General features: G+C 44.9%; 3 protein-coding genes and 2 long non-coding RNA genes across 9 annotated transcripts; 3 read left to right on the top strand and 2 right to left on the bottom strand.

The window, feature by feature from the left end:
* Window positions 1-133: 133 nt before the first annotated feature.
* LOC129591469 (uncharacterized) lies at window positions 134-6,968 on the top strand. 3 transcript variants are annotated; one of them, XM_055487132.1, is made up of 7 exons: window positions 134-354; window positions 1,840-2,338; window positions 2,612-2,700; window positions 3,458-3,782; window positions 3,970-4,004; window positions 4,502-5,052; window positions 5,577-6,968. In XM_055487132.1, exons 2-7 carry the CDS (start codon window positions 2,236-2,238, stop codon window positions 6,958-6,960), a joined length of 2,487 nt encoding a protein of 828 aa, XP_055343107.1. In that variant the 5' UTR covers window positions 134-354; window positions 1,840-2,235; the 3' UTR covers window positions 6,961-6,968. The 3 variants fall into 3 exon arrangements, with proteins under 3 accessions (XP_055343107.1, XP_055343108.1, XP_055343106.1); XM_055487133.1 differs by having other exon boundaries at window positions 1,618-2,338; window positions 3,461-3,782; XM_055487131.1 differs by having other exon boundaries at window positions 1,618-2,338.
* An 896-nt stretch (window positions 6,969-7,864) lies between these two features.
* Window positions 7,865-15,506, top strand: LOC129591416 (uncharacterized). Its single transcript, XM_055487052.1, has 7 exons — window positions 7,865-8,325; window positions 9,457-10,504; window positions 10,616-11,131; window positions 11,452-12,269; window positions 12,584-13,041; window positions 13,637-14,426; window positions 14,547-15,506. The coding sequence occupies exons 1-7, from the start codon at window positions 7,995-7,997 to the stop codon at window positions 15,275-15,277; spliced, it is 4,692 nt and encodes a 1,563-aa protein (XP_055343027.1). The 5' UTR covers window positions 7,865-7,994; the 3' UTR covers window positions 15,278-15,506.
* A 101-nt stretch (window positions 15,507-15,607) lies between these two features.
* Window positions 15,608-17,066, bottom strand: LOC129591481 (uncharacterized). Its single transcript, XR_008690847.1, has 2 exons — window positions 16,799-17,066; window positions 15,608-16,584 (listed from the first exon to the last, which is right to left on the bottom strand). It is a non-coding gene; the product is annotated as an uncharacterized LOC129591481 (long non-coding RNA).
* A 1,368-nt stretch (window positions 17,067-18,434) lies between these two features.
* LOC129591442 (uncharacterized) lies at window positions 18,435-23,482 on the top strand. Of its 3 annotated transcripts, XR_008690840.1 has the most exons (4): window positions 18,435-18,667; window positions 19,875-20,794; window positions 20,915-21,293; window positions 22,937-23,482. XR_008690840.1 is itself a non-coding variant. In XM_055487100.1 (2 exons), the coding sequence occupies exons 1-2, from the start codon at window positions 18,585-18,587 to the stop codon at window positions 20,443-20,445; spliced, it is 654 nt and encodes a 217-aa protein (XP_055343075.1). In that variant the 5' UTR covers window positions 18,435-18,584; the 3' UTR covers window positions 20,446-21,541. The 3 variants fall into 3 exon arrangements, 1 of the variants encoding a protein (XP_055343075.1); XR_008690839.1 differs by lacking the exon at window positions 22,937-23,482 and having other exon boundaries at window positions 20,915-21,541; XM_055487100.1 differs by lacking the exon at window positions 22,937-23,482 and having other exon boundaries at window positions 19,875-21,541.
* On the bottom strand, window positions 18,825-19,511 carry LOC129591443 (uncharacterized). Its single transcript, XR_008690841.1, has 3 exons — window positions 19,358-19,511; window positions 19,219-19,292; window positions 18,825-19,127 (listed from the first exon to the last, which is right to left on the bottom strand). It is a non-coding gene; the product is annotated as an uncharacterized LOC129591443 (long non-coding RNA).
* Window positions 23,483-23,569: the final 87 nt, after the last annotated feature.

Genomic DNA, 23,569 nt, shown 5'->3' with positions numbered 1-23,569 from the left:
TTTTGTGCACTTGCATTCTTGCACTGTTTACTACAGCCTTGCTAAATTACCGGTAGTTCTGCCACTCGTCCAGTAGTTTAACATGTACGAAGAGCAAAATTTTGTTGGCAACAGATATTATTTTCAAGGTTTTGCAACACTAAGGCTGTTGCGGTTCGCCTGAGATTATCTCGATCCCATTTTAGCCAAAGATCGAATCGATTATTTGTATGACCGGGTTTGCCATCAAGTTCGCATAATGCAAGCACTCATCAAGGAAAGCCACTCCCTGTGCCCGTTTCACACTTTGCCCATCGAAATGGTAGCACGCATTTTCTCGTATTTGGACATACACGAAATTTTTCGCTGCTCAAAGTAAGCAAGTCGGTACCGTTACTACCCTAAGAATGTGCCTTTAGGGAATTTTAGATTTCACATGGTTTAGGCTCCGTCCACTAGAAACTACCGCGTCACATAAACAGTACGTTTGCAGACGGCAAATGCGTGATTTCCAAAGTCAGGTAAAAGAACAACCAAGGGTGCCGGTAAACTAGTGCAGTAGTTACCTGGCTCATACGAATACGCAAGGTTCAGCGCCCAGGAGCAATCACAACAGCAGCAGCATAGTACTGCTCTTGTCCAGCGGAATCGTTAGCTGGCAAAAATATTAGCTTGAAGAATTGAATAACGATATGTCTGGTAACCATAACAATCCAATCAAAGAAGCTAAAAGCCGAGGAAGCAACAGAAAACAACCATTTAAATTTGATCCTTTAGAAAAACATAAACAAGTAGAAAGCGCAGCTTGTAATACAAATCAAAGCGTACTTTCGACCCAAAATTCGACCGAAACCAGTTTAAAATTCACAGTGTGGTTTCGGTCCGGATCGACGCTTTGCGGCTACACACCCCCACCAACGGATATGGACCGATATAATGATACCGGCAGAAGGTTTGAGTACCAATCAAACTCATGCTTAAGGTGAAAAAACCTAAAGCTTTGGTGCTCCGAGTGAGTTTCGGTGGTCAAGTCAAAAACTTGAGTGAGGACCTTTATGAGCCAAATTTCAGGACTATTTTGATCCGACAAAACAAATTAGGCGATGAGTTGTAGCACATTCTGAAATTTAACAATGGTGAGTATGAAGTTTAGGAAACTATTGAATACCCTGTAAAAAATTAGACAGCTAGGACGTACGCACTGCGAGCATACGAGGAGGAGCCAAGCATCTTCGGTAGCGCGTTCGAATGCCAAGACTCTTTGAACACTGCGTTGAGTGCGCAACAGCATGATTCTCTTAACAGTGAACTGCGGAAGGCTGGTAGTCCACATTTAACTTGGCCACTGTCAATCACAGCACTCATCCACGGGTGACGGTCACGTTGCACGTATATGGGCAACCTTCCACGGTTGGCTGTTAAGAGAATCATGCCGTCGCACACTCAACGCAGTGTTCAAAGAGTCTTGACATTCGAACGCGCTACCGAAGATGCTTTATTCCTCCTCGTACTGTAGGCGATGACTCGGCAAAACTGTGCCGTTACGCATCCGAAGCAGCGTAGCGTAATGTATCCCCAGTGTAAACGCTCGCCATTAGTATACGTAAGTGTAGATGACGTACCGTACACTGCTTGCAGCGACTGCCTGCTGCTGCTAGCATTGTCAAGGTGGCCGGTTGGCCGCGCGTGCACACGCAGCGATAAAGGCGACACCATCCGACACGCCGGCCATCAATGCCGGCCAGCGGATTATCATGTGTTGCTGCCGTATCACGCACACATACACTGACTGGCGGATGAGCCGCGGTCGGGTTTCGTGAAGTACGCAGCCGTACAGTGGATATCGGCATTGTCCCGCAGATTACCCTTCAACTCGAGTGCGCCGGCGGCAATACAACACCGGCCTGTCTGGCCCGGCATGGCCACTCTCTGTCACATACCGCTCTCTGCTGTTGCTCCACTCGACAAGCGCGCTACATTGTGCTACCACTGACCCACTGTTCCACTCGCGGAGTCGGCTGTTGTGTGCCGTTCACTGAGTATTGTCCACCTAAACGCATCCCGCCCCGAAAATGTCGCTCTTGTTGCGCTTTTGGAATTCTTTCGGAATAACTAATGATTAGAATAAACAAAGTATTGTGGATGTCTGCTTTTACAATTCATATACGGGGATTTCGTTGGAAGTTAACGTCTTGGGGAATTTCTATTGACATCCATGGAGACGTTGGTGTAAAGTGATTCCCATCCGTCTCCTCTATGCTGCGGATGGCTGGACCGCTGGCGGTTCGGCTTACTGACCGAATCGTCAAGATGCTCATCGATCTCTCCTTCATTCTTGTTGTCCTTGTCACAGTCCTTAGTGAGTACCCGAGAACTATCGTCTTTATAACTATCGTCTTTATTTTATGATGATTCTTTTTTTTAGAAAAGAATTCTTTTTTTCTTTTGAAAAAATGTAACTTGTAACTTGCCTTCAAAGATTTAAGAAGCTAAACTACAGTTTCGATTAAATAACGATTCGGTAAGTCAATCGCCTTTTAGAATTGTAAAGCTCTTTGCTGATAAAGGTCAACTTCACTTAACTACATACAATACATAGCCGTTACATATTATTATTTTTTATTTTTTGTAGGTCTAAGTCAGACAACTTCCGATGCGCACGCACAGTGGAGACGCTTAAGGAAACCTTCGACACATGACGCCAATGCATTACATGTAAAGGTACGTTATGAATTATAATTATTGTATTGTCGAGAACGCGCTATCGATATCAGTCGTCCTTCCGCCGATTTAGACCAGCGCACTGCGAGCGGATTGATGTCCATCGGCGTGCGCAATACGAGACGACCTTGAAAGTAATGTGATATCGCGCGACTGCGGACTATCAGTTCACAACTTTCCGTCCAAACTTTAATGCAGCCATTTAATTATAAACTTTAGCAATATCGCCAACTTCTTCTAGTAAGATTTTCGAATTTAGCAAACTGTATTCTTGTGGTTATATGCAGTTCTTTAACATTTTAGCTCTTTACAAAAACAATTTCACAATTTTACTATTACGAATTTATTAGAAACTGTATGAAATGCTCAAAAAGCAAAACTAGGAAACTCTTAGAAATATTCGAGAAACAAAGTCAAGAAACTGCACGAAGAGATTAATTGAGTAAGAATGCTGTAACAAAATTAGAAAAATTTTACTTATTAATTTTCGATTGCAATCCTTTTTAAACTTTGCAAAGGTCACGCATAATAAATCTTTCCCAGTTAAACAGAAATAATTTGGAAACTTTAGCGGCTTAATAAAAAGCTGGTTAGAGCTGTTTATCCCGCCCTCATCTCGTTGAGAAGTTTACAATTGTATAAGCCCTATTGTACTACATCCTTAATCGCGTTGGCGCTTTACCAACAAGTAAACATCCGGTTTTCCGGCTGCCGCAGCTCAGTGGCCAACCAACAGCATATTAACCGGTCGGCTTAGCAGGTAAAACGGCAAATACCGGCTCCCGGCAACATGCTGCCTCCCAGCGCCGGCGGCATCCAAGGACCCGCCATGGGCGGGATGCCGGCCCCGCCTGCCGGTGTCATGCTGGCGCCCGGGCCCCCCGGAGGACCGCCCTTCATGGGACCACCGGGAATGGGAATGCAGCAGGAGTTCTCCTGTGTTGGGCGACTGCCGCGGTTGTACCAGGATCCATGGATGTGTAGCCGGTATTATTGGTGTAATTACGGATCGCCGCCAGTGCCCTTTACGTGTCCCAATGGACAGTTGTTCGACCAAGAGTTGCAGACATGCACGGCGGCCTGTAAGTGAGCTGTGATTAATCACCATACCGTTCCTGATTTATATGGAGTCTTACGGATGTATTAATAAAAACGGATGAATGTATTAACAAGAGGAACTTGTGCACATGTGCCTTAATTGTAGCTGTCCATATTCTTTAATCGGTATTAAATTATCCTTTTTTCCTCACCTCTGTTATCTTGTTGTAGTGGCTGTGGAGTGCCGTGATTTTCCAGAGCCGCTGGTAAGCTGCAAACCCATGTCTTGTCTTCCAAAATATTGTTTAATGTTGAAAATACTGACTTTAGATTGGTCAGTGATTTCTTAATATTATGTGCCGCACACCGTGTCCGTTAAATAGTAATAAAGTTGTCCGAATTTTTTCCCTTCTGATTTCTAACTAACAGTTGCATTGCAAAGAAAACCACAATTAAGCAGAGTTATAGACAAAAAAGTAAAATCAGTGGAATTATATCAGTGGAATCAGTGGTATATACCAATCAAGTAATTCCACAACTTATTATATGCTGATTAACGTACAGCTTTAAAGGAAAAATTATAATTCGTTCACCAAACGAGATCCATAAATTTCGAAAAGAATTAGGAGATATTTGAAGCACGTATAAGAATAACATAAGGAAATATAAAAAAACTGAAATTTAAATTCAAATTTTAAAGCGAAATTAAAGTTCGAACAAAACAGACAAAGTTTTTCGTAACAAAACGGCGCTGATTATGCAGGACGCGTTGGACATGCCAGCCGGGGGCATCGGCTACCATGGTCACCCGCACGGGTCCTTCGGCATGAACGCCTCCCCCTACGGCCCCCCTGGCGGCATGGGCGCCGTACCCGTCCCCAACGGCGTGGCCGGACCCATCGGCAGCGCCGGCCCGATCCAGGTGGCCAACGCGGCCCCGCCAAACGCCGTGCCGCAGACCAATGCCGCCGCCATCATGCCCCCGGTGGGGGCCGCCAGCAACAGCGGCCCGATGATGCCGGGCGCCTCCAACGGCCTCAACGGATTGACAGGGAATGCCGCGCAACCGGCGTCGTTGCAAGCCGGGAATGCGCTGTCGGGGAACATCAATCTCAACCAGTTCGCGCAAGCGATACTGTCGGCCAATTCGGCGAATAAAGCGCAGCAGGCGTTTCTACGATCGGCCGCCAATCCGGATCCGCATATGGGCATGGCCAACGGGACACCGGATCTGACGGGCGCGTGTGATGGGGCCAAGACGGGGGTGCTGATGGCGGATGTGGCCAGAAATTGTCGGAATTATTATTTCTGCAGGTATTTATGAAATTCCATGTCTAGCCTAGCAATATTTGCTGCACTGGCATCGTTGGGGAAACTTCTGCATCGCAAAAAACCGGCACATATGTACATAAAGCTTTTTTATTTATTTTGGTAATTATGACTGTAAACAGGTGCTTATCAACAACTTGTTTACGGGCCTAAATGTGGATTAATTTGTCATATTTTAATCCTGAATTTAATTACAGTACTCGTAGTAATGCAGTAGTGTGCAGTAGTATTAGAATTTAAATACAGTAATACTAAATTCTTTATTGTGCTTTGTATCGAACATTCGAACTTAGTATTTTTGCAGGCATGTGTCTGTACCCCGTTATGTCTTAATTGCTGTTCAAGGGAATGGATATTTAAATACAGACCCTTTTTCGTATGAGTTACAAATTCTTATTTATACGAAAATTATGTACTGAAATTATTATGCAAATCTTATTTGCCGGAATCGTGAGAAGTTTTTACATATGATGGCTTAATAAATTCATTTGCTTTTCATTTTGTTACAGTCAAGACGGAATGAAATTCGAGTTCCCGTGTCCGGCCGGCATGCTCTTCTCCGACCAGCTGCGCTCCTGCACCAGCCCCGACCAGGTGATCTGCATGGAAACGCAGAGCTTCGGCTCCACCACCAACCAGGTCCTCAACGGCTTCGCCGCCGCCAACGCCGCCCGCAACAACGTCGGCTACGCCGGGGTCCTCTCCAGCCAGGGCGAGCCGGTGGCCCTCCGCTATCCCCAGATCAACTCCGTCTCCACCAACGCCATCTACAGCCTCCCCAGCGGCAAACGCCAGGCCATATCCGGGCTCCCCGACTTCACGCCGCTCTTCCAAGGGTACCCCAACACCCAAGTGCAGACCAACTACAACCCCTACGCCATGACCCGGCAGGCGGTGGTCACCCAGCCGGTCATGACCGGGGCCGCCGGGAGCAACCCGAGTCTATACAATCCGTACTTGGTAACGCAGTTGGGAGGCGGGACCTACGGCCAGATGCCGCACCACGTGACGCAGCGGAGTATGCACACCTCCGGGAGCGGTAACAGCGTCCCGCATTACAACACCCAGGGGTCGTATCCCTACCAAGCCACCGATCCCAATCAGTACCCGAGCCAGGCGGTCTATCCCAACAGTTACCATCACAGCCGCCAGAACCCGGCGATCGTCAGTAGTGAAGGAAACGGGAGATCCTGGATGTCGGCGGAACCTCAGATCGAAGGGAGCCCCTCATACCCCGCCCAGATGCCCCCGTCGTACTATCCCTCGTCCGGGCAGAGCCCCAACGTCCCGGGCTATCCCAACAGCATGGTCGCCAGCCAGGGTGGCGGTTACCCGCCCGGAGGTGGGGGTATGCACCATGGACACATCCAACTGGGCGTCGGCGGCCGCAACCGTCCCCGGATGCCCATCGACCCGGAAGCGGAGGTGGAAGCGGGACGCGCCCATGAGACTCCGCCCGCGGGAGGCAGCGGAGGAGCCGCCGGTGGTGCCGGGGGGCAGGGAATCCCCGCGGGTCTCAGCGCTCCGGGCGGCCACCAGTCGCCGGTGGGGCCGATGATGATGGAGCCGGAGACGGTCATCCCGTCGGCGGTGCCGTCGCCCAGTGTCCGCGAGGGAGGCGGCGCCATCAATATGAGCGGGTTTGCGCAGGTGATTATTGACAGGCCGGATGTGATAGCAACCAGCGTGACCATACGCCCGATGACGCCGGACATCATTGTGCGGGTGCATCTGGATAATGCGTCGTTTCCGCTGCTGAGCAGCCATAATCCGGCCGAGGCCGGACAGCATGCTGTGTATCATGTTAGGAGAAATCATAGTGCGAAGCATCTCGATCATAATACCGTCTTTTCCATACCCGATAATGCAGAGTTTACGGTGCCCCCTAAATAACTGCTTTTCTGTGCTATAATAATATGTACCAATAAAAAAGTTATCGCAACGTGACTTATTTGACACAGCACGTGACAGTTCGGTGACACCAATCAGTGAAGCTTCTGCTGGAAAAAAATTGGTGAAACCGTAACGGTAATATTGTCCGACATACCTAGTTCAGCTGACACCAATATCAAGCCAGGTCAAACGTCCCAGCACCAAGAGCTTAACGTTGTGCTAGTCCCCCATATAGCACTGTGCCCTCCAGTAAGAACAAAAGATGCAAGCTGCAGAGCCATTAATATCAGCTTATCCTACAATTTTTGCTAAAATATGGTATGTATAATTTACTAACAGGATTACAGCTCAAGTGTATTGTGTACATATGTAATAGTATAATAAATATTAATACAACAGAAAAACTGTGCTGGTGCCTGGTGTCCGCTGCAGGCATTAAGTGCTTTTTGCATATATCGCAAACTTCACATGTATACTTTGTATAGTGTGTTTTTAACTGTGTGTATCGTCTTGTCATCTTTCGTTTTTTTAGAAGCCATAGGTGTTCATAAATACTGCAGATTTGTAATGGTATTGTAAGTAAGAATTTGATACTAGCTATGAGCTATCGTAAAGTCTGCTGTGATGGTGCATGAAACAAAGCCGTACGTATTTTCGTGATGTGCATCAGTCACCAGTGTGCTACCAGTTAATTTTAACTACATATTATTGATGCGTTACCTGACCCACATGTACTGTTTCAGTGATAATTGAATGGAGGCCAACGATAAATTGATACATTTCTTTCACGCTACGGTTTATATACGTTTATCACGCCGATTTATCGGAGCGCTGATATGGAAACCCGGTATCCTTTATTAAGTTATCGAACTCGGCGGGTTTATTGTACTCAGTCTCGAAGTTTTGCCTTACTTCCACAGACCAGTTACAAATAATTTCAGCAGAAGACATATAGGCTATGTTATGTATCTGTTTTACACGCTCGCTCCAGTAATACAGTCCAGTTTCCAGTAAACAACAGTACTTATGTAAAAATGGTCGAGAAACGCTCTGAATGCGTAGCTGAAAAACTGGGCAGCAGCTGCGAGTATCGCTACGACAATGATGATTTTATCGCAAGCGGTGCTTTTGGAATGATATACAAAGGCACGGTGACTTTTCCTGGCGATTTTACCGGGAGTGGTCACGTGGCTGTGAAAGTCGTGCACATCGCTGTCGATGATGCAGAAAAGTGGAATAAGTTCTACCAGCGTTTGAAAACGCTTGTAACAGTTAGGCACGACAATCTGATATCGTACCATAAAGTGACAATCAAAAGCGCTGAGACAGGAGCAAAGGTGGAACTGGTAATGGATTATTGTGCCGGTAAGTGCAAGTTAAAATGCGGCAAGTGCGTTAGTGCAGAAACTTAAAATCAAACAAAGATTATCCTAAGATTAAACTTTTTTAAGAATTATTTTGAAAAATTGGGTAGAATTGGAGATGTCCTGGAAGCGAAAATTTGAAATTTCCCATTCCAAAATTAAAAATTGCTATTCTTCAACTAAGTAGATAATTTACCTCACATTGATGTATTTGGCAGCGGGGTTATTTCTTGTTTTTTTACTATAAGGAGTAGCAACATTCTAATCAACCATGTTTGACCGTTTGTCGTTTGACCAGTGCATGGAATAACCGAAACTCCGCACGAGCAAGTCTCGTGAAATCCGCGAGTAGGGTTTTTGAAAGCAAATCTCTGACCACAGCGTCAAAACGAGTCTGTTTCAATCTTGTTTCTGGAAGGGCAATGCGTTAGCTAATAGCTACATTTGGAAGAACCGGCATTTCTTGTTGCAAACTTGCGATCTTACACGCAAATTTTAACGAAAATCGCTCATTAAAATAAGATTTAGTAACCGGCATTTTTTGGGAAATTCACAAAGTGCACATACTGCATAACTCCTCCAGCGCAGGCAGCGCGCGCACAACTGCTTTACCATTAGAGGCATTCCTCTGTACAAAACAGTTAAAAATGTTCAAAACGCCCATTCGTAAAAGAAATGCGACGAGATAATATGTTTTGCAACCTGGGACACATGTTCACACGATTTTAACTGGCAGCGTTGCAAACAGGCGCAGCTCAATTTTATCAAAATATTTTGTTGATTTCGGAAGTCAATAAAATTCTCTTTCGAACGAGCCCAATTAGTTAGCGGTGTGGCAACCGATCCGCGAGATACAAACTAAAACGGAAGACCGACATTTTGTTCAGCCACCCGGAACTGTTAAAAAAATTAATGCGCAGAAAGAAGAATCTCTGAAGGACTGAAACATATTTTTATCAAATTGGAAAGTCTTAAGACAGTGACCATCGTAGGCGCCTGCCAAAAAGCATTGGTGATATACTCTGTACCCATATTCTTCTCAACGATTAATTTAACGATTAATTTGTTCTGTGGTCCGGCTATTGCCAAATAAAGGTATTAATAATACCATAACCGTTTGTTGCTTTTTAAGGTGATCTGACATCGCTCTTCAGAATGGTGCGTCAACACAAATGCTACCTCGATTACCAGCAGACCATGCGTTACGCCATTGATATTGCCCAGGGACTGGATCATCTGCATGACATGAAGATGATACACGGTGACATGAAACCGGGAAATATCCTTGTCAAGCAGATGCCAGACGGTCCCCGAAGACTGCTTATAGGAGATATGGATGATATGGTGCACATGCAAAAAAGCGTCACGGTATCCGCCGACATCACCCATCCTCGCGGCACCTTGCGCTACATGTCGCCGGAAATGTTGAAAAAGTTTGCTGAGATGGTCGGAGCAGAACTGCCAGGCAGAATGACCGACGTGTGGAGCTTAGGTTGCATTATCTTGGAGTTAGCACAGGTTTATGCGCTATGCGAAGAGAAACTGTTGCAAAACAAGGAAACCTTTGTTAGCGGAGGAAATGATGTCGCGGAGCAGCGATTTATCCAGTTAATCATCAGTGGTTATACTCCGTTTGTCAATGGCTCAATTCCACCCCATTTGGGACTCTGCATACAGCAGTGTCTCAATCGGAATACGGACAGCCGCCTTTCTGCGCGTAAAGTTCTCGATAAACTGCACGAAGCGCAGGACGTACTTCCAGCGCGTAAGATTGCATGCTGGCATAAACCACATAACAGAGACAGCGACAGTCCATTGTTTGAGCTATTTGACCCTAGCAACAACACAATACAGAGTCTTCAGCTTCCTCCTGGGCTTCTTGAGCAAAAGGGTTTCGATTGGAAGTTCGAGCATCGGATCGTGGCCTTTAATGAAATAGAAATTGCCCTCATTTTTAAAACTCCAGACGAATACTGGCGCGCGATCTTTTGGAATGTTCGGAAATGTAGCATGCGCTCGTTCGGCTTTCCAACCACCATATCAATGGTCGTTGAACCGGTAGCGGTAAACGGCACGATATATTTCTGGGACTACCAAGATGGCACTATGATTTTTAAAGCAACCAACATTTATGAAGACACTACAGTCATCTTGGAAAGTGGCAATCAATGGCAAAACAGGTGAAATCTTTCGGTTTTTCGATTTTGATATCTTACCGTAATCGGGATCAGCCCGCTTGCGAGAGCTCCTTTGTTGCACTTGCTGACGATCTGAAAATGTTTGCTTGGTAGGCATGGAAGCATAGTGAGCTCGACGAAATGCGGAAACAAAATAGTTTACATAGGGACGCAGGAGGCCACAGGCTCGATGTGGGTGGAATGCTTTAATACGGCAACCGGCATTTGGCAGACCTTGCCAGATGTCCCAGACCAGCGTAAACATTTTGCCATGGTTATGATCAATGAAAATATTTATTTGTTGGGTGGAATAACTAAAAGCTTCATCCCAGAAGACAGAACTTCTCCGTGGGCTGCAACAGCGTCTTGTTTACACCTGAACTTGCAGAGGCCCAATTGGGAAGAAATGCATCCGTTTCGGCAGCCGAGATTCGGACATAGCGCTTGTGCAGTTAAGGACCAGATTTACGTTCACGGTGGAATGGCAGTAGAGCGGCTGGTAATTCCAGAGACAGAGATGCTGGACATCAAATGCGAGGCACCGTGGGCCACCGTCAAAATGCACGGAACCAGTGTCCAAGCCAGCGGAATCTTTGCTAGCTGCTCGTCATGTGCAGTGCCCTTGCTCAGGTAACTTTCACAATGTATTTAACGGATGATAAAATTAGTTCTCACCCGATCACCGTCTGCTTACTGAATATTGGATACCGCAGTAAGCATCCGATGAGTGAGCACTGTTTATGCCGCTGTTAAGTTCTACGCATATGTATGCTCCCTGTGCTTTCCTTCGCTGGGACAACCGGCAACAGCAACAGAACCGGTAACGGGGGCATATTAAATTCTATTTCTAGTCTGCTCCAGTTGCAACAGCTCTTGCCAATGGGAATTGTAGTTCTACAGTAGTAGCGCTGCTGCTCGGATACGAGTTAATGCGAAATTTGTTTTTCTAGTTGGAAAGAAGACCCAGTTCCTACCCCATCAAGTACCAGATCGAGCCTACCGGACGTCGAAATTCCGCGATGGAAGCAGTTAAAAGAGAAGGGTAACGCTTATTTCAAAGACGATCGCTTTACCGATGCCAAAGTCGAATACACAAAAGCGCTGGAATCAAATCCAGGAGAAGCTGTCTTGTACTCCAACCGTGCGCTGTGTGAGCTGCAACTTGGAAATTTCGGGTCAGCTCGCAAGGACGCCGAGCAGGCCATTGCACTTGCCGAACACAACGTAAAATACTACTGCATTCTATCGAAAGCTCTGCTTGAACTGGATCTGTTAAAGGAAGCATTGTCCGTTTGTCAGAGAGGTTTGAAAATAGATGCCAACGAAAGCACTTTGCTTAAAAGACAGCGTGATCTTCAAAGTCAGATTGCTCAAAAATTCAACACCTCACATCCTCGACCAGACCCAAAAATCAGCCTGGAAACTGGTGGCAAGAGGTGGAATGATGTTACTCAACCGGAGGACACTGATGTTCGTATACTGGATGACGCGGGATTCCAAGAGCACCAAAAACAACACACTGTAGTCGGAATGGCACATATTGCGTTGACCGGAGCGATGGGTCAAAAGAGAAACCTTAACCGTGCATTTAAACTGTTCAAGGAAGCTGCCGATCTGGGGAGCGCCGAAGGGCAGTATAATTTGGCACATATGTATGGTCAGGGTGAGGCCACACACGTCAATCATGACCTGATGTTGAAGTATTATCGGTTCGCGAGCGCCCAGAAACCATTTATCAAGTATGGGGGCCAGATTTCCGCTGTACTAGGTAATGGAATTCCTAGTAAACCGCTAAGAAAATATGACAAGGTCGTTCACTGAAATAACCAAAACCAGTGTCTCTAACGTGAAAAAATCATAAACCAGTATCTTTAACCTGCAGATTACGCTGCAGTGATAGCTTTTGTGCTCAAAGCCTTGCTACAAATAATTATACAGAGAATGTACCTACAAACCGACATATTTCCCGTGTTGTAAGGTAGTTGTAGGGAAGTCCCGTAGTAGTACAAAGAGATTCAGTGTAATAAAACACGCCGTGATGGATTACATTGCCGCAATGATCAATAATTTGTTTTTGCGCAGGTGTGTCACACGCGGAGCACGCGTTAGGGGTGTGCTATCGCGACGGAATAGGTTTTGACAAAAATCCAAGAAAATCTGTCCAGCATTTTTTAAAAGCGGCGAAATGGGGCCACGCTGAAGGACAAAACAATGCCGGAGCTGCCCTGCTTAACGGAGAGGGTGTGGCGCAAAATCTTCCGGAAGCGCGGTACTGGTTCGAGCGCGCGGCCAAACAAGGAATCGCCGAAGCCCAGTTGAACTATGCGTCAATGCTGGAGGACGGCCGAGGTGGGCCGGTTGACAAACACAGCGCCTTTGAATACTACAGAAAAGCGGCGGAGCAAGGATCGCAGCATGCAATTGCACGCCTGTGGCGCCTGTCAAACAGCGGAGATGCGACTGCGGAACAGCAGGAAGACCTGGCTGTCCTGCTTGGCGAGCTGACAACCAAGGAAAATGTGCACATTCTGCACTTTCTGGTAAGACAAATCGTTTCGTAAACCTAAGAACTGGATAAAAATAAAAAGTCAACCGTTGAATTTCGACTACATGACCGAATTAGGCTTACCCTATTTTATCCAGCAGAAACCCGGGTAAACTTTTCCATAAGGCCACTCTCGGCGGGCAGAATTGTTTTTGTCAAGGCTCCTTAAGGATCAACAGAGAAATCCAGGAGCGCGGCCTCCGTTCAGGGACAACTCCACCAACAGCAAACTTAGATCAGTTTTTTCTCTGTTCTTAGGCCTCCCGAAGCTGTTTTATGCTGATTGAGTGTACTGCGTTCAATTCAATGTGGTGCTTAACTGAATTCGATTGATTGTTTTCGGTTTACATTCAAAATCAAAAGTCTTAAGAAAATGGATCAATGAGCAAACGAGTAGCAGCGAGGAAGGCACCAGAATGCAGTTTACGTTTAGGCTGTGACCTTTGAACTAACATTTTTGCCTGTCATTCAATTCGGGCGTCGGCGCCATTCATTTCGTTGCCCCCGCTTCGATCAAAGTCCCACCGAAACTACCCTTTATTGTACAAAATGCGTAATTCAAGTGCGAATCACATTTGTTGTTATTTCAGGCTGGCTACTATTATCATGTGCAACACTTCGGAATTGCCGTTGCGTTGTGGACAAGAGCCGCTGAACTGGGTCATGCAGACTCACAGATTGCGCTGTCCCAAGCCTTACTAGAAGATCACAGGTATACAGAAGCTTTTCCTTACTGCGTGCAAGCCAGTGAACGAGGAGACCTGACATCTCAGCTGTCTCTCGCAAGACTACTAGCACAAGGGTCCGGCTGCCAGCGCGATGTGACTGCGGCCAGAGAATGGTTCCAGCGTGCCATTAACCACTCAGCTGAACCGGAAGACCAACAAACTAGGGCGGGGTTCGAACGGTTGCTCCAGATTTCCGAAGCCGTTTGCGAGTTTGAGCGTTCTCAGTTATCGGAACCGACGGGAAGCAAGAGCATGAAATGGTCTCACAGAGTGCATCGGTATTTTCAGTGGAAGGGTGCTTCAGCTGCTGAAATTGATGTGGCTAGACATTTTGATACGTTGTCAGAACACCGGAATCCGGTACCGAGAAACTCCGCCTTGCATGATCAAGCACATTTAGTGGAACCGGCAGCGAAAGGCTCGATAACAGCCAAAAATGTTGTTAAAGCGCTTGCAATGGTCGAGGAAGGGTACGAAGCATGGCAATATGGGGACATCACAACGGCTTTCCACCTGATCCGAGAATCCACTAAATTTTACGACGTCAACGATTTCTATTTTTCCGATATGCTAGCCTTCATTCAAGAAAATAACTTAGAAACCGCCGATGCTCTCTTCGTCAAAGCATGCCATCTTGGCAACGACATTGCAGGTATCGGTGAAAACACGCTTCGACAACGCTGCTTTTCCATCGTGTCCGCCACTAACAAAACCTATTCTTGCGTGAGGACAATTTTCTGCTAACAACAATAATTGCTTTGTGACTTTTTAGGTAACATTGCATTCATGGATCGTTGCATTCGTTTGCACCCGAAGGAAGCCGATTTTCATCACCTGCTCGCTTGTTATTATGGATTCGGGTGCATGGACAAAGAGCTGTTGGCCAGCGTGCACCGTGCTTACGAGTTAGAACCCCGCCCCAACTGGCTATACACGGTCGCCACCGGGTTACGCAAAGTCTTCGAGGGTCACTTAGGTAGCATTTATGCGAAACACGCCAACCAGGAGGCCATGCAGAAAGAGATAAACGAGGTTATTGCTGCATACCAGCGGTATTTCGATGGAAATCCTAAAGACGAGCGCAAAGTTCCTGCTGCACAGTTTTATGTGGCATCATTGTACGCTATGGGTCCGCAGGCCGACGTGACAAAGGTCCTATCATACTACAAAAAGGCTTGCGAGGCGGATACGAACCGTATAAAGTTTTTTGATGGGATACCTGACGATTTCCCACCAAAACTGCAGGCCGAGATGGTGCTTCGAATAGTTTTTCCGGCAGAGGTCGCACGGGTGAACTTCAACATTAATATGCCGGCACATGATCACCATGCTGAAGGCGTATGCACAGAATGTGGAAAGCCTCATTCCCCTTATACCTGTGTCTGTTTGACGGCAGTGTACTGCGGCAAAGAATGCCAAAAAACGAACTGGAAGTGGCATAAAGCGATATGCGCCGTGAAGTTCGCAAAGATGCAGAAACTGCATAAGCGCATTACTATGTAGCTTGTAACGTATTGTCCGGAAATAAGGAAATTAATTTTTTTCGTCCATTGTACATGCTTCGCATGTTTTGCCAGTTATCTACTAGTATTTATCTCTACATCTTCTATCTGTACCCGCATGTAATTTTTATTCTAATTATATGTAATTTGCTCTTATGCTTTCTGATGTTTTTTTTCTGGTTTTTCATTTTTACTCATGTCCTCATGTGCCATCAGAATTCTGTCAGCAACATGTTGGTGCTCAGCAAACAGTCATTCAACAACTTGTCGGTAATCAAGTTCTCATTTCAGATAATTGTCGGATAACATTTTGTCGATGGTATGCCGACAGTCCGATCGAACATTTATTTTACCAAATCGGGCTTTGTACTGTTGAAATGCTCTTATTTTGTTGCCTTAGCGGCTATTTGTTACCGTTACCCCGTCTGACAATCACACTACAAATTGCAAACACAACTCTTTCCACAAAGAAGAAAAGTGCGAAAGACGAATAAGCACTGATAAAAAAAAAATTATTCGGGAAGAGGTATGGCGTTTTTTACGTCTCCAAACATAACATAGACAGCCATAAAAACGTGTGCCCATGGTCGCAGGATTTACAATAAGGAAATCACTACAGCCAACCATTTTCACCCCCGTTTTTTATAGTCACCCCTTCGCAACCCGTCCTTTATAGCCACCCTGGCTTAGTGCTAAATAAACAGAAACACCTGGAGTACTGACTATAAAGTAAGTAATATAGAATGAAGGGGTGTCTTGGGCCTATAAAAAATGGGGTGTCTAAACAGTAATTTAATTAAATAACTAAAAAAAGGATGCCTATAATTAACGGGGTGCGGAAATGGAGTGGCTAAAAATAACGGGGTGGGTGGCTATAGTGTCACCATTATAATAATGTGTGTCCGTTGTCGACTAGCCGCTGGTAACGGTGGTTGTGTATGTGGACGTGTCTGTGATGGTGGTCGTAGACGTACTGGTTGTAGTACTAGTGGATGTTGTTGTGTATGTTTCCGTAGAAGTCGACGTACGGGTGATGGTTATTGTCGGCCACAGTATGTGCGCGCTGCAGTGCAATGCGAAAACTGGACTCGGTTGGATGTGTCCTTTCTCCACTTGGAGTTGCGGTTGACCTTCCAAATTTAAGTACAAACCCTGGTGATGGTAGCTCCCAGCCGCGCCCTGTGGCAAAAGCGTACAGTTTGGAACGGGTGGATAGTTGTGGACGTTGTTAGACAGGCTGAATCCCGCCTGAATCATAATATCGTCCATGGTGTCACTGTACAGCTCATCCACAGTGCCTTGTACACCCTGAAAACAGTTCACGATAAAATAACCTCCTCACTATGTCGCTCAAAGCGAAGAAACTATAGAAGTATGGGTCACATGTGATGTTTGCTTAAAAAACAAGGCGTAGGTAGTTTTTTTTCCACGCACCGACTGAAATTTTACAGGTGAAAAAGTATCAAAATCCTTAGAAATCAAAACAAAACATTTTCTAAGGAAATTTGATAATCACGCTTACGGCAGTTGAGAGAAGAAGAACACTTATAAACACTACAGATCTCCAATTCTCTGAAATCGTCTGCATGGCTGCCGTATGGCTAAAAACTTCCGATATAGCCTCCCAAAATCTCGCAGTGCAGTGCACCAGCGCGGTCTATACGCTGTTGATGGCTTAACGCCGCAAACTATTTGGAAAGCGTTATTGCGTAGCTCGTATAGCTTACGTCCAGAAAGAAAGTCCAGTTTGCAGTTAATTGGGTTAGTTTCTGCCGGTTATATTAGCAGTGTAAATTGCTGATGAAAGCAGCTGCAGCAGGTTTTACCGATCGTAATTCGTGATTAAGCAGATGAAAGCTTGATATGCTGAGATTCTAGTGAATCATTTTATATAAGAGTATAACATGAAAATACGAGGTGCGGTTGCGATTTCATACACACATGTTGGTTCGCGCAAATGGTTGCACCTAATTAAATGATGATATCGATGTCAAAACTCTATGAGTCAACTACGGTTTCCGACGTTAAATGGTAAAAAGTGCAAGACAACGTGCAATGAGATTTTTAACAGCTTCTTTGTTGTGTATAAACAACAGCAAGCAAAAATTGAACACTGGAAAATGTTGTTATTATTAACATGAGCGTAACCAGCAAACGGAGGCAAGGGCTTTAGCGATTGTCGAATAGTTAACAGCTAGCGAATTAAAATACAATAAGCTAGTTCCAATAGGCAATAAGGTCAATAAATATAGAAATGCAGTAACTTCCAATAATTATGGAGCTGAACTTCTGCGCGATTTCCCTGTTTACTGGTTAAGGAACAACAAGAATTGTTAGAAGACTGCTAAAAAAATCGGCACGTTGTAAAAATAAAATTTTCAGATTTTAGGTTCAATGATGTCTCTCCAGTCAACTGGACGGGAAGAAATGATCGCACAAAAATACCGGGAGAGAAAGGAACTCAATTAAAGTGGGTATTTTTTAATTAATTTTGTTGAAGTTTCTGAAATTAAAGGTGGAATAATTGCCATTTAAGCAGGTATTTGCCACTGAAACTCAAAACTTTTAAGCTTCGCTCGTTAAAAACAACATTTGTAACAGTGAGATAAAAAGTAATTTTTTTAAAAGTTATTTTTACATCTTTTAATTACACCGCGCAGTTTATGCAGAGTCTGTCTACTAGTCTATATGAAATTAATTCCATTTCGCTTTGTGTGATGAGCAAGACGCGACTGATCAGGACACATTTTCCGGGTGTAAATTCAAAAAATCGCATCTTTTGAAAAGCGATAGTATACTACCGCAGAATATCTAAAAAATTATTTCATGGATGGATTTTCGACTGTTTTCGACTGAATTCTTATTTCCGGCTTATGTCAGGCTTTTAAGCCATTAAGTACTGGATCATGCAGAGATCGTAATCATCGTACATTTACAGATGTTATGGTTGCGCGAGTAAGTAATGTTCATCAGCAGTGTATCTGTACATGATGCAGTGTATGTTAAAAATAGGCATGGTTCGGTACATGTGCGCATACCCCGCTGCTTTCAGGTAGTTTGACAGCTTTATCCTGCTCCTGGCGTTTCAACGCACGATTGACTTAATGCAGCATACTGCAATATCAATATTGCAAGCTGTGTTTTGCTTCGTTGAAACACTCAATTGCACGGCGAGTGCGCTCGTAGTTTGACGGAGAATATGATTTAGTACAGTACTTTTTACAGAAAGATCGTGTGTAATGAATTTACAGGCTTAATACGGGAAGTAAACTACCGAGTCACCCCGGAATCATTTTGCCGGCCATTCCATGTCCTGTCAAGTATTGCCGGAGCCAATTTGGGCTCGAATTTTTTCGTATTTGGATATATTTGATATTTCAGCTTGTGCGGTGTAAGTCCCTCCCGGAAAAAGTGAGATCGTAGCGTGTTGCGTTGATATGACTCCACATATCAACGGAGCACGTTAGTATGTCCGCTCTCGCATTGGCCTGTCGAGCATTTATCCGCTCTGTGAGTGGCCAGGTTTCACCCAACCGTATTTGCGCAAAACCACTAGGCGGGATTGAAACACTAACGCTAACTGGCACAATATTATCCAATTGGGAAATAAATAGCCAAACAGCACAGCATTTTAAAAGCAGCAAATGCCAAACAGTTCTTGCAAAATTGTTTAATAGTAAAAACAATTAAAATTTGTTGGAGTTTTTGTTGCGACCTAGTTTTCTTTTATAACTTAATTGTCCATTTGGTGTTGGTGGTTTATTTAGACTGTTTTTTTCATTTTTTTATCCGTAAAGGAATACGGTGCAGATGGGACAAGTTAGTGCGGAGCTCCGCTGACGGAATAGCACCTAAAACCAGCATCGACTCATAAACAGTCTACACTGTGGTTGTCTCTAAAAGAAAAATGCAAAATTGCAGCGATAAACGCAGTAAACGTACCTTTGTGAATCGCTGTTTGAAGAAAGGCAGCAACAAGGAGCTCCTGTATGTTGAGTCGTTGTGGTCCCAGTTATCTGTCCATTCAGACATTTAGAAGACGCTATCGCACAGTTCTTACTATGTAAAGCTTGAAATCTACCTTTCATAATAATGGAAATCATCATGAATAAAAGGAGCTCCTACGTTGAATTCCAGGCGAAGGTTCTTCACTTGTGGAATGTTTGCATGAGATGAGTAAGTTTTATCGCTCCTACTCTGAACATCAGCTGTACTGGTGCAGACGTTGGAACTGCGACGTGCCTTTACGTGTTATACTCATTACTCCGTGTGAGCTCAGCGCTGCGCTGCACGTCACTTAGTGCGAGTGAGTGCAGTGGCCCGAACTTGTACGAGCAGGCGCTGTACGAATTATTCCCTTAGTGTGACCCTAACGAACCGTGCATAACGATGTTCTTGTAACTCACTAGCGGAACTTCTTCGTTTTGACGGAAGATTTTATTTCCGGCAGGGAGTAGTAGTAACTTTAACTCCATGCACGGAATATTACGCACTTCTTGTATAGGGAGTGTAAAAAAAACAAGTAACACAAACAAATACCTACTCAGTTTTCCACCCTCCAGAAAATGGATTCTCCTTTAACATTATCTGCTTGATAGCGTGTCCAAAAGATGGAACGAAACTTGTGATTCGCTGGCTGTGCAGAGAACCGTCATCGTGGACCTGCAGAAATGGGCAAAACATTATAATCTCGAGGACCCTGAAATATCGAAAAACGGCGCCCGTGCTGTAGGGTTGTTGGAGAAGCGACTGACGCACGCGACTAAGAGGTTAATTCTGCGTTGGCCAACGAATCACATTCAACCAAAACCTGTAATGGTCCTCCCCGTTACTGTAACAACTGAAACCGTGTACGAGCACTGCATTTATGACGATCCAGTAGTAAATGCGGCGCGATGCCATCTGGACTGTATAATTCGTCATGTCTCGGATATTTTGAGGGAAAGCGATGCATCTTTACCAAAAGTTGCATTGGAAGAATTGACCCTGCAAAATATCACCTTGTACGCCAATATGCTATGGTTGGACATGCCGCGATTAACCGCAGTCCACTTGGAACATGTACAATTATACTGCCATTTCGCTCCACTTTGGCCCGCGGAGCCTTTGCCGTTGGTTCTTGGTGTGAGAGTTCCGAAACAAACCATCAGCAAAAACAACCTGTACTGAATTAAAGAATTAATATGATTAGTTGTGAGATAGGTGTTAATTAAAGAAAGTTACCCAATCCAGTAGTGCCTGTATTTGCGATGGTATTCCGTTGGCTGATCCAAACGCATCTTTCCCTCAATAGTGCGTAACTCAGATTCGGACAATGGGCCCGGAATCAAAAGGTTAAACAAATCGATAGCTGGATCGATTCTGATAGCGTTTGCTGTGTGGAACGGTTCAGTCGACGGTGTCTGTGGGCGTTCACCACACCCAAGCATCCACTTAATTCATGTTGGTTTTTCACAAGCACATTTTTATTCGGAAGCAGCCAGTAGCCATAGTAGCACGCCGGCGCGGATGTAACGCTGTACGTTAACGTATGAATATTTAAGGATATTTTTGTTATAATTATTCTGCAATTTGAGCACTTTTGCATGAAAAATGTTTGGTTATAAATATCACTCACTTTGGTTTGTCGTTTTTATAGCTATTTCGGTGTCTCAAAAAACTCCGAATTATTCTCCTCGCTATTCGATCGAAAGGGATTTTATGAGGCAGGAATTACGTTCGGGAAGATCGAACGCTCTCCACTTTGGCTGCAGTATATCGCTCGAGAGCTCCTGGCGACCTATCCAGACGAAGGCGCGCTGTCTGGCGCTCAAGACGATGCTCGTGTCAGTGCAGTCGAAAGAATAACGGAGCCGTTTTTGTTAGAGGAGAGCACATATTGGGACGGTATTGGTTATACCGTGACACGCCGAAATTTAACCGCAACAATTTAAGGCAATCAGAAGCTGCAGGAAAAACCTGGCTACCATTGATTCGCAACTTTGGCCTCGATCGTGTATTCTCTCCATTCATTTCAGGTGCGACGTAGTAAAGTTATTTTGCGCTGATTCATGTACTTTGTTTGTCGCTGCACTAGCCACTCAACGGCGGGAATAAAAAATATCATGCTGTGTTAATAGCTGGAAATTCCGGCTTCATCGTGAAATAGTGCGCAAAGCTTTAGATCAGCAACTAGTTGTTTGTCCCGGTACCATATTACATAAACAATTTGGGCACGCTCATGTAACATGAGTCATCAGTTCGCTCGCGCGCAAAATACGAGCGGTTTCCCTGGCAGGGTGTAAAAGGTGGCAGTGGCACCTGCCACTGGCAGTTGCCACTGGCAGTGGCAGCTTACTGGCAAGCGGTAAAACGTGGCAAGTGGCAAATGCCAAGATATCTTGTTTTCTAATACAACGAAATAGCCTATAAGACTGCAATCATCGGAACACCGTAATAACCGGCATCTTCTTCGCTACCATCTCACAACTCGTGACCGGACTCATGTGCATTCTCCGCGTTTAAGGTATCCTGCCGGCTGCCACTTCCGCTACCTGGTGTTTGGGTCGCCGCACATTCATATTATTAGGCTTCTTAAATTTCTGAATCTTCTTGGTTTCTTAGGTTTTCTTATGTCTTCTGGCTATTTACACGTCTTAGGTTGCTAGATTTTCGTTGCAGGCCAAAATGTAAGGGAGTCGACTCAGGTCGAGTCTGGTATGGCCAATCGTAATTTACAAAACACTACTTATCATCACTAACCAGTGATATCCAAATACACTACGGACCGGTTCCGCCGGACCGGTTTACGTTTAAATTCAGAACCCCTGGGGTAACAAACTGGGTTATATACTTAATAAAAAAACAAACTGGGTTATAGTTATACTATGGGACCCTTATCACCCCCGCTTACTACAGTCTACAGTCACCACCTTTTGCACCCCGTTTTACAATCGGCACCCTTTTCGATTATTTATTGCTTGCACCGCAATTTTTTGTGGACTTTGTGCACCCATTTGAGGCAGAAAGTTTTTCGCGTGGTAATTTCTTAAGTTTCATTGTTATTCACTTGGCGACGACCTAGTCTCCTGGCAAAAGCAACACCCTAACACGAAATTTCGATAAATGCGTCCTATTTCAGTTTATAGCAATTCCATGATGCAGATGGTATGGTACAGCTCGCACACGTCTGAGTTTTGAATCACATAGTACTCGTACATATCATATTTCAGAAATGTTAAGAAAACGTAAAACCGAGGAAGGTTAAGAAACCTCAGAAAAAGTAGAAAACGTCTAAGAAAACCGGAGGGTCTTAGGGAGTCTAAGAAATCCTAAGAAATTCCAAAAACGAACCACAGGTTACAGGTAACCATGCCGAATACGAAAGAAAACTAAACTTGACGATAACGTGAAGAGCTACTGAATGTGCTAGGTAGCATTCTGTGCAGTACAAGCGCTGTTTCAGTTACGCTAGAGTATCCAAAGATCAGCTGCATGAGATCTGATTCGTTTCAAAATAAATTTTCTTAATGACAGTATGATTTTGAATTGTTTCCGTAATTCTGAAAAATGCCACGTTTTACCGCTTGCCACTCGCGAAATGGCACATGCCATTGCCGGTGGCAACTGCCAGTGGCAGGTGCCACTGCCACCTTTTACACCCTGCCGGTTTCCCTGCCAGAATGGAATCAAGAGGATTGGTCATAGCCGGCAGTAAAAGGCCAGACGTTGTTATGCTTATCCCATGAGAGCGTGGAAAGCCATTCGCAATTGACGTGACGCGTGTGGACACTCTGGCAGATTTATATATTGACCGTAACATCCGTCAACGGCGGTGCCGCATCCTAGATGGCCGAAACAAAGAAACTCGCAAAACATGCGTGGCTGCAGTCAAGGTATATGCCAGCGGCCTTCGAAATGTGCGGACCTTTGGGCGGCAGAGCTAAAAAGCCAGTCCTTAAATTCGGACACCTCATCGCGGCCGCTACCGGGCAACCACGCGCGAAAGAATTTTTCCGGCAAAGGATTTCCATACAGATTCAAAGAGGAAATGCCATGAGCGTGATGGGCACAATACCCCATCATGACAATTTAGAGGAAATATTCTTTTTATAACCTCCTAAAACTGCGTTTTTGTTATAGTGTTTACTGTTTAGCATCCATGGCGTGTACCCATTCTTACTGATGCGTCTATCAGTTCTGGTATAACTCTGGTATGTACAGGAGAGAAGCAGACATGTAATATTATAATAAATATTATATTATATCAGCGTGACCAGATTGTTTATGCATGATTGTATGAATAATTCTCGGA

Source organism: Paramacrobiotus metropolitanus, unplaced genomic scaffold (assembly GCF_019649055.1).
Source record: "Paramacrobiotus metropolitanus isolate TYO unplaced genomic scaffold, Prichtersi_v1.0 Parri_scaffold0000046, whole genome shotgun sequence".
In the NCBI taxonomy this organism is placed as follows: Eukaryota; Metazoa; Tardigrada; class Eutardigrada; order Parachela; family Macrobiotidae; genus Paramacrobiotus; species Paramacrobiotus metropolitanus.
The sequence above is the reverse complement of the archived record's forward strand: the minus strand, read 5'-3'. Positions and strand labels throughout refer to the sequence as shown.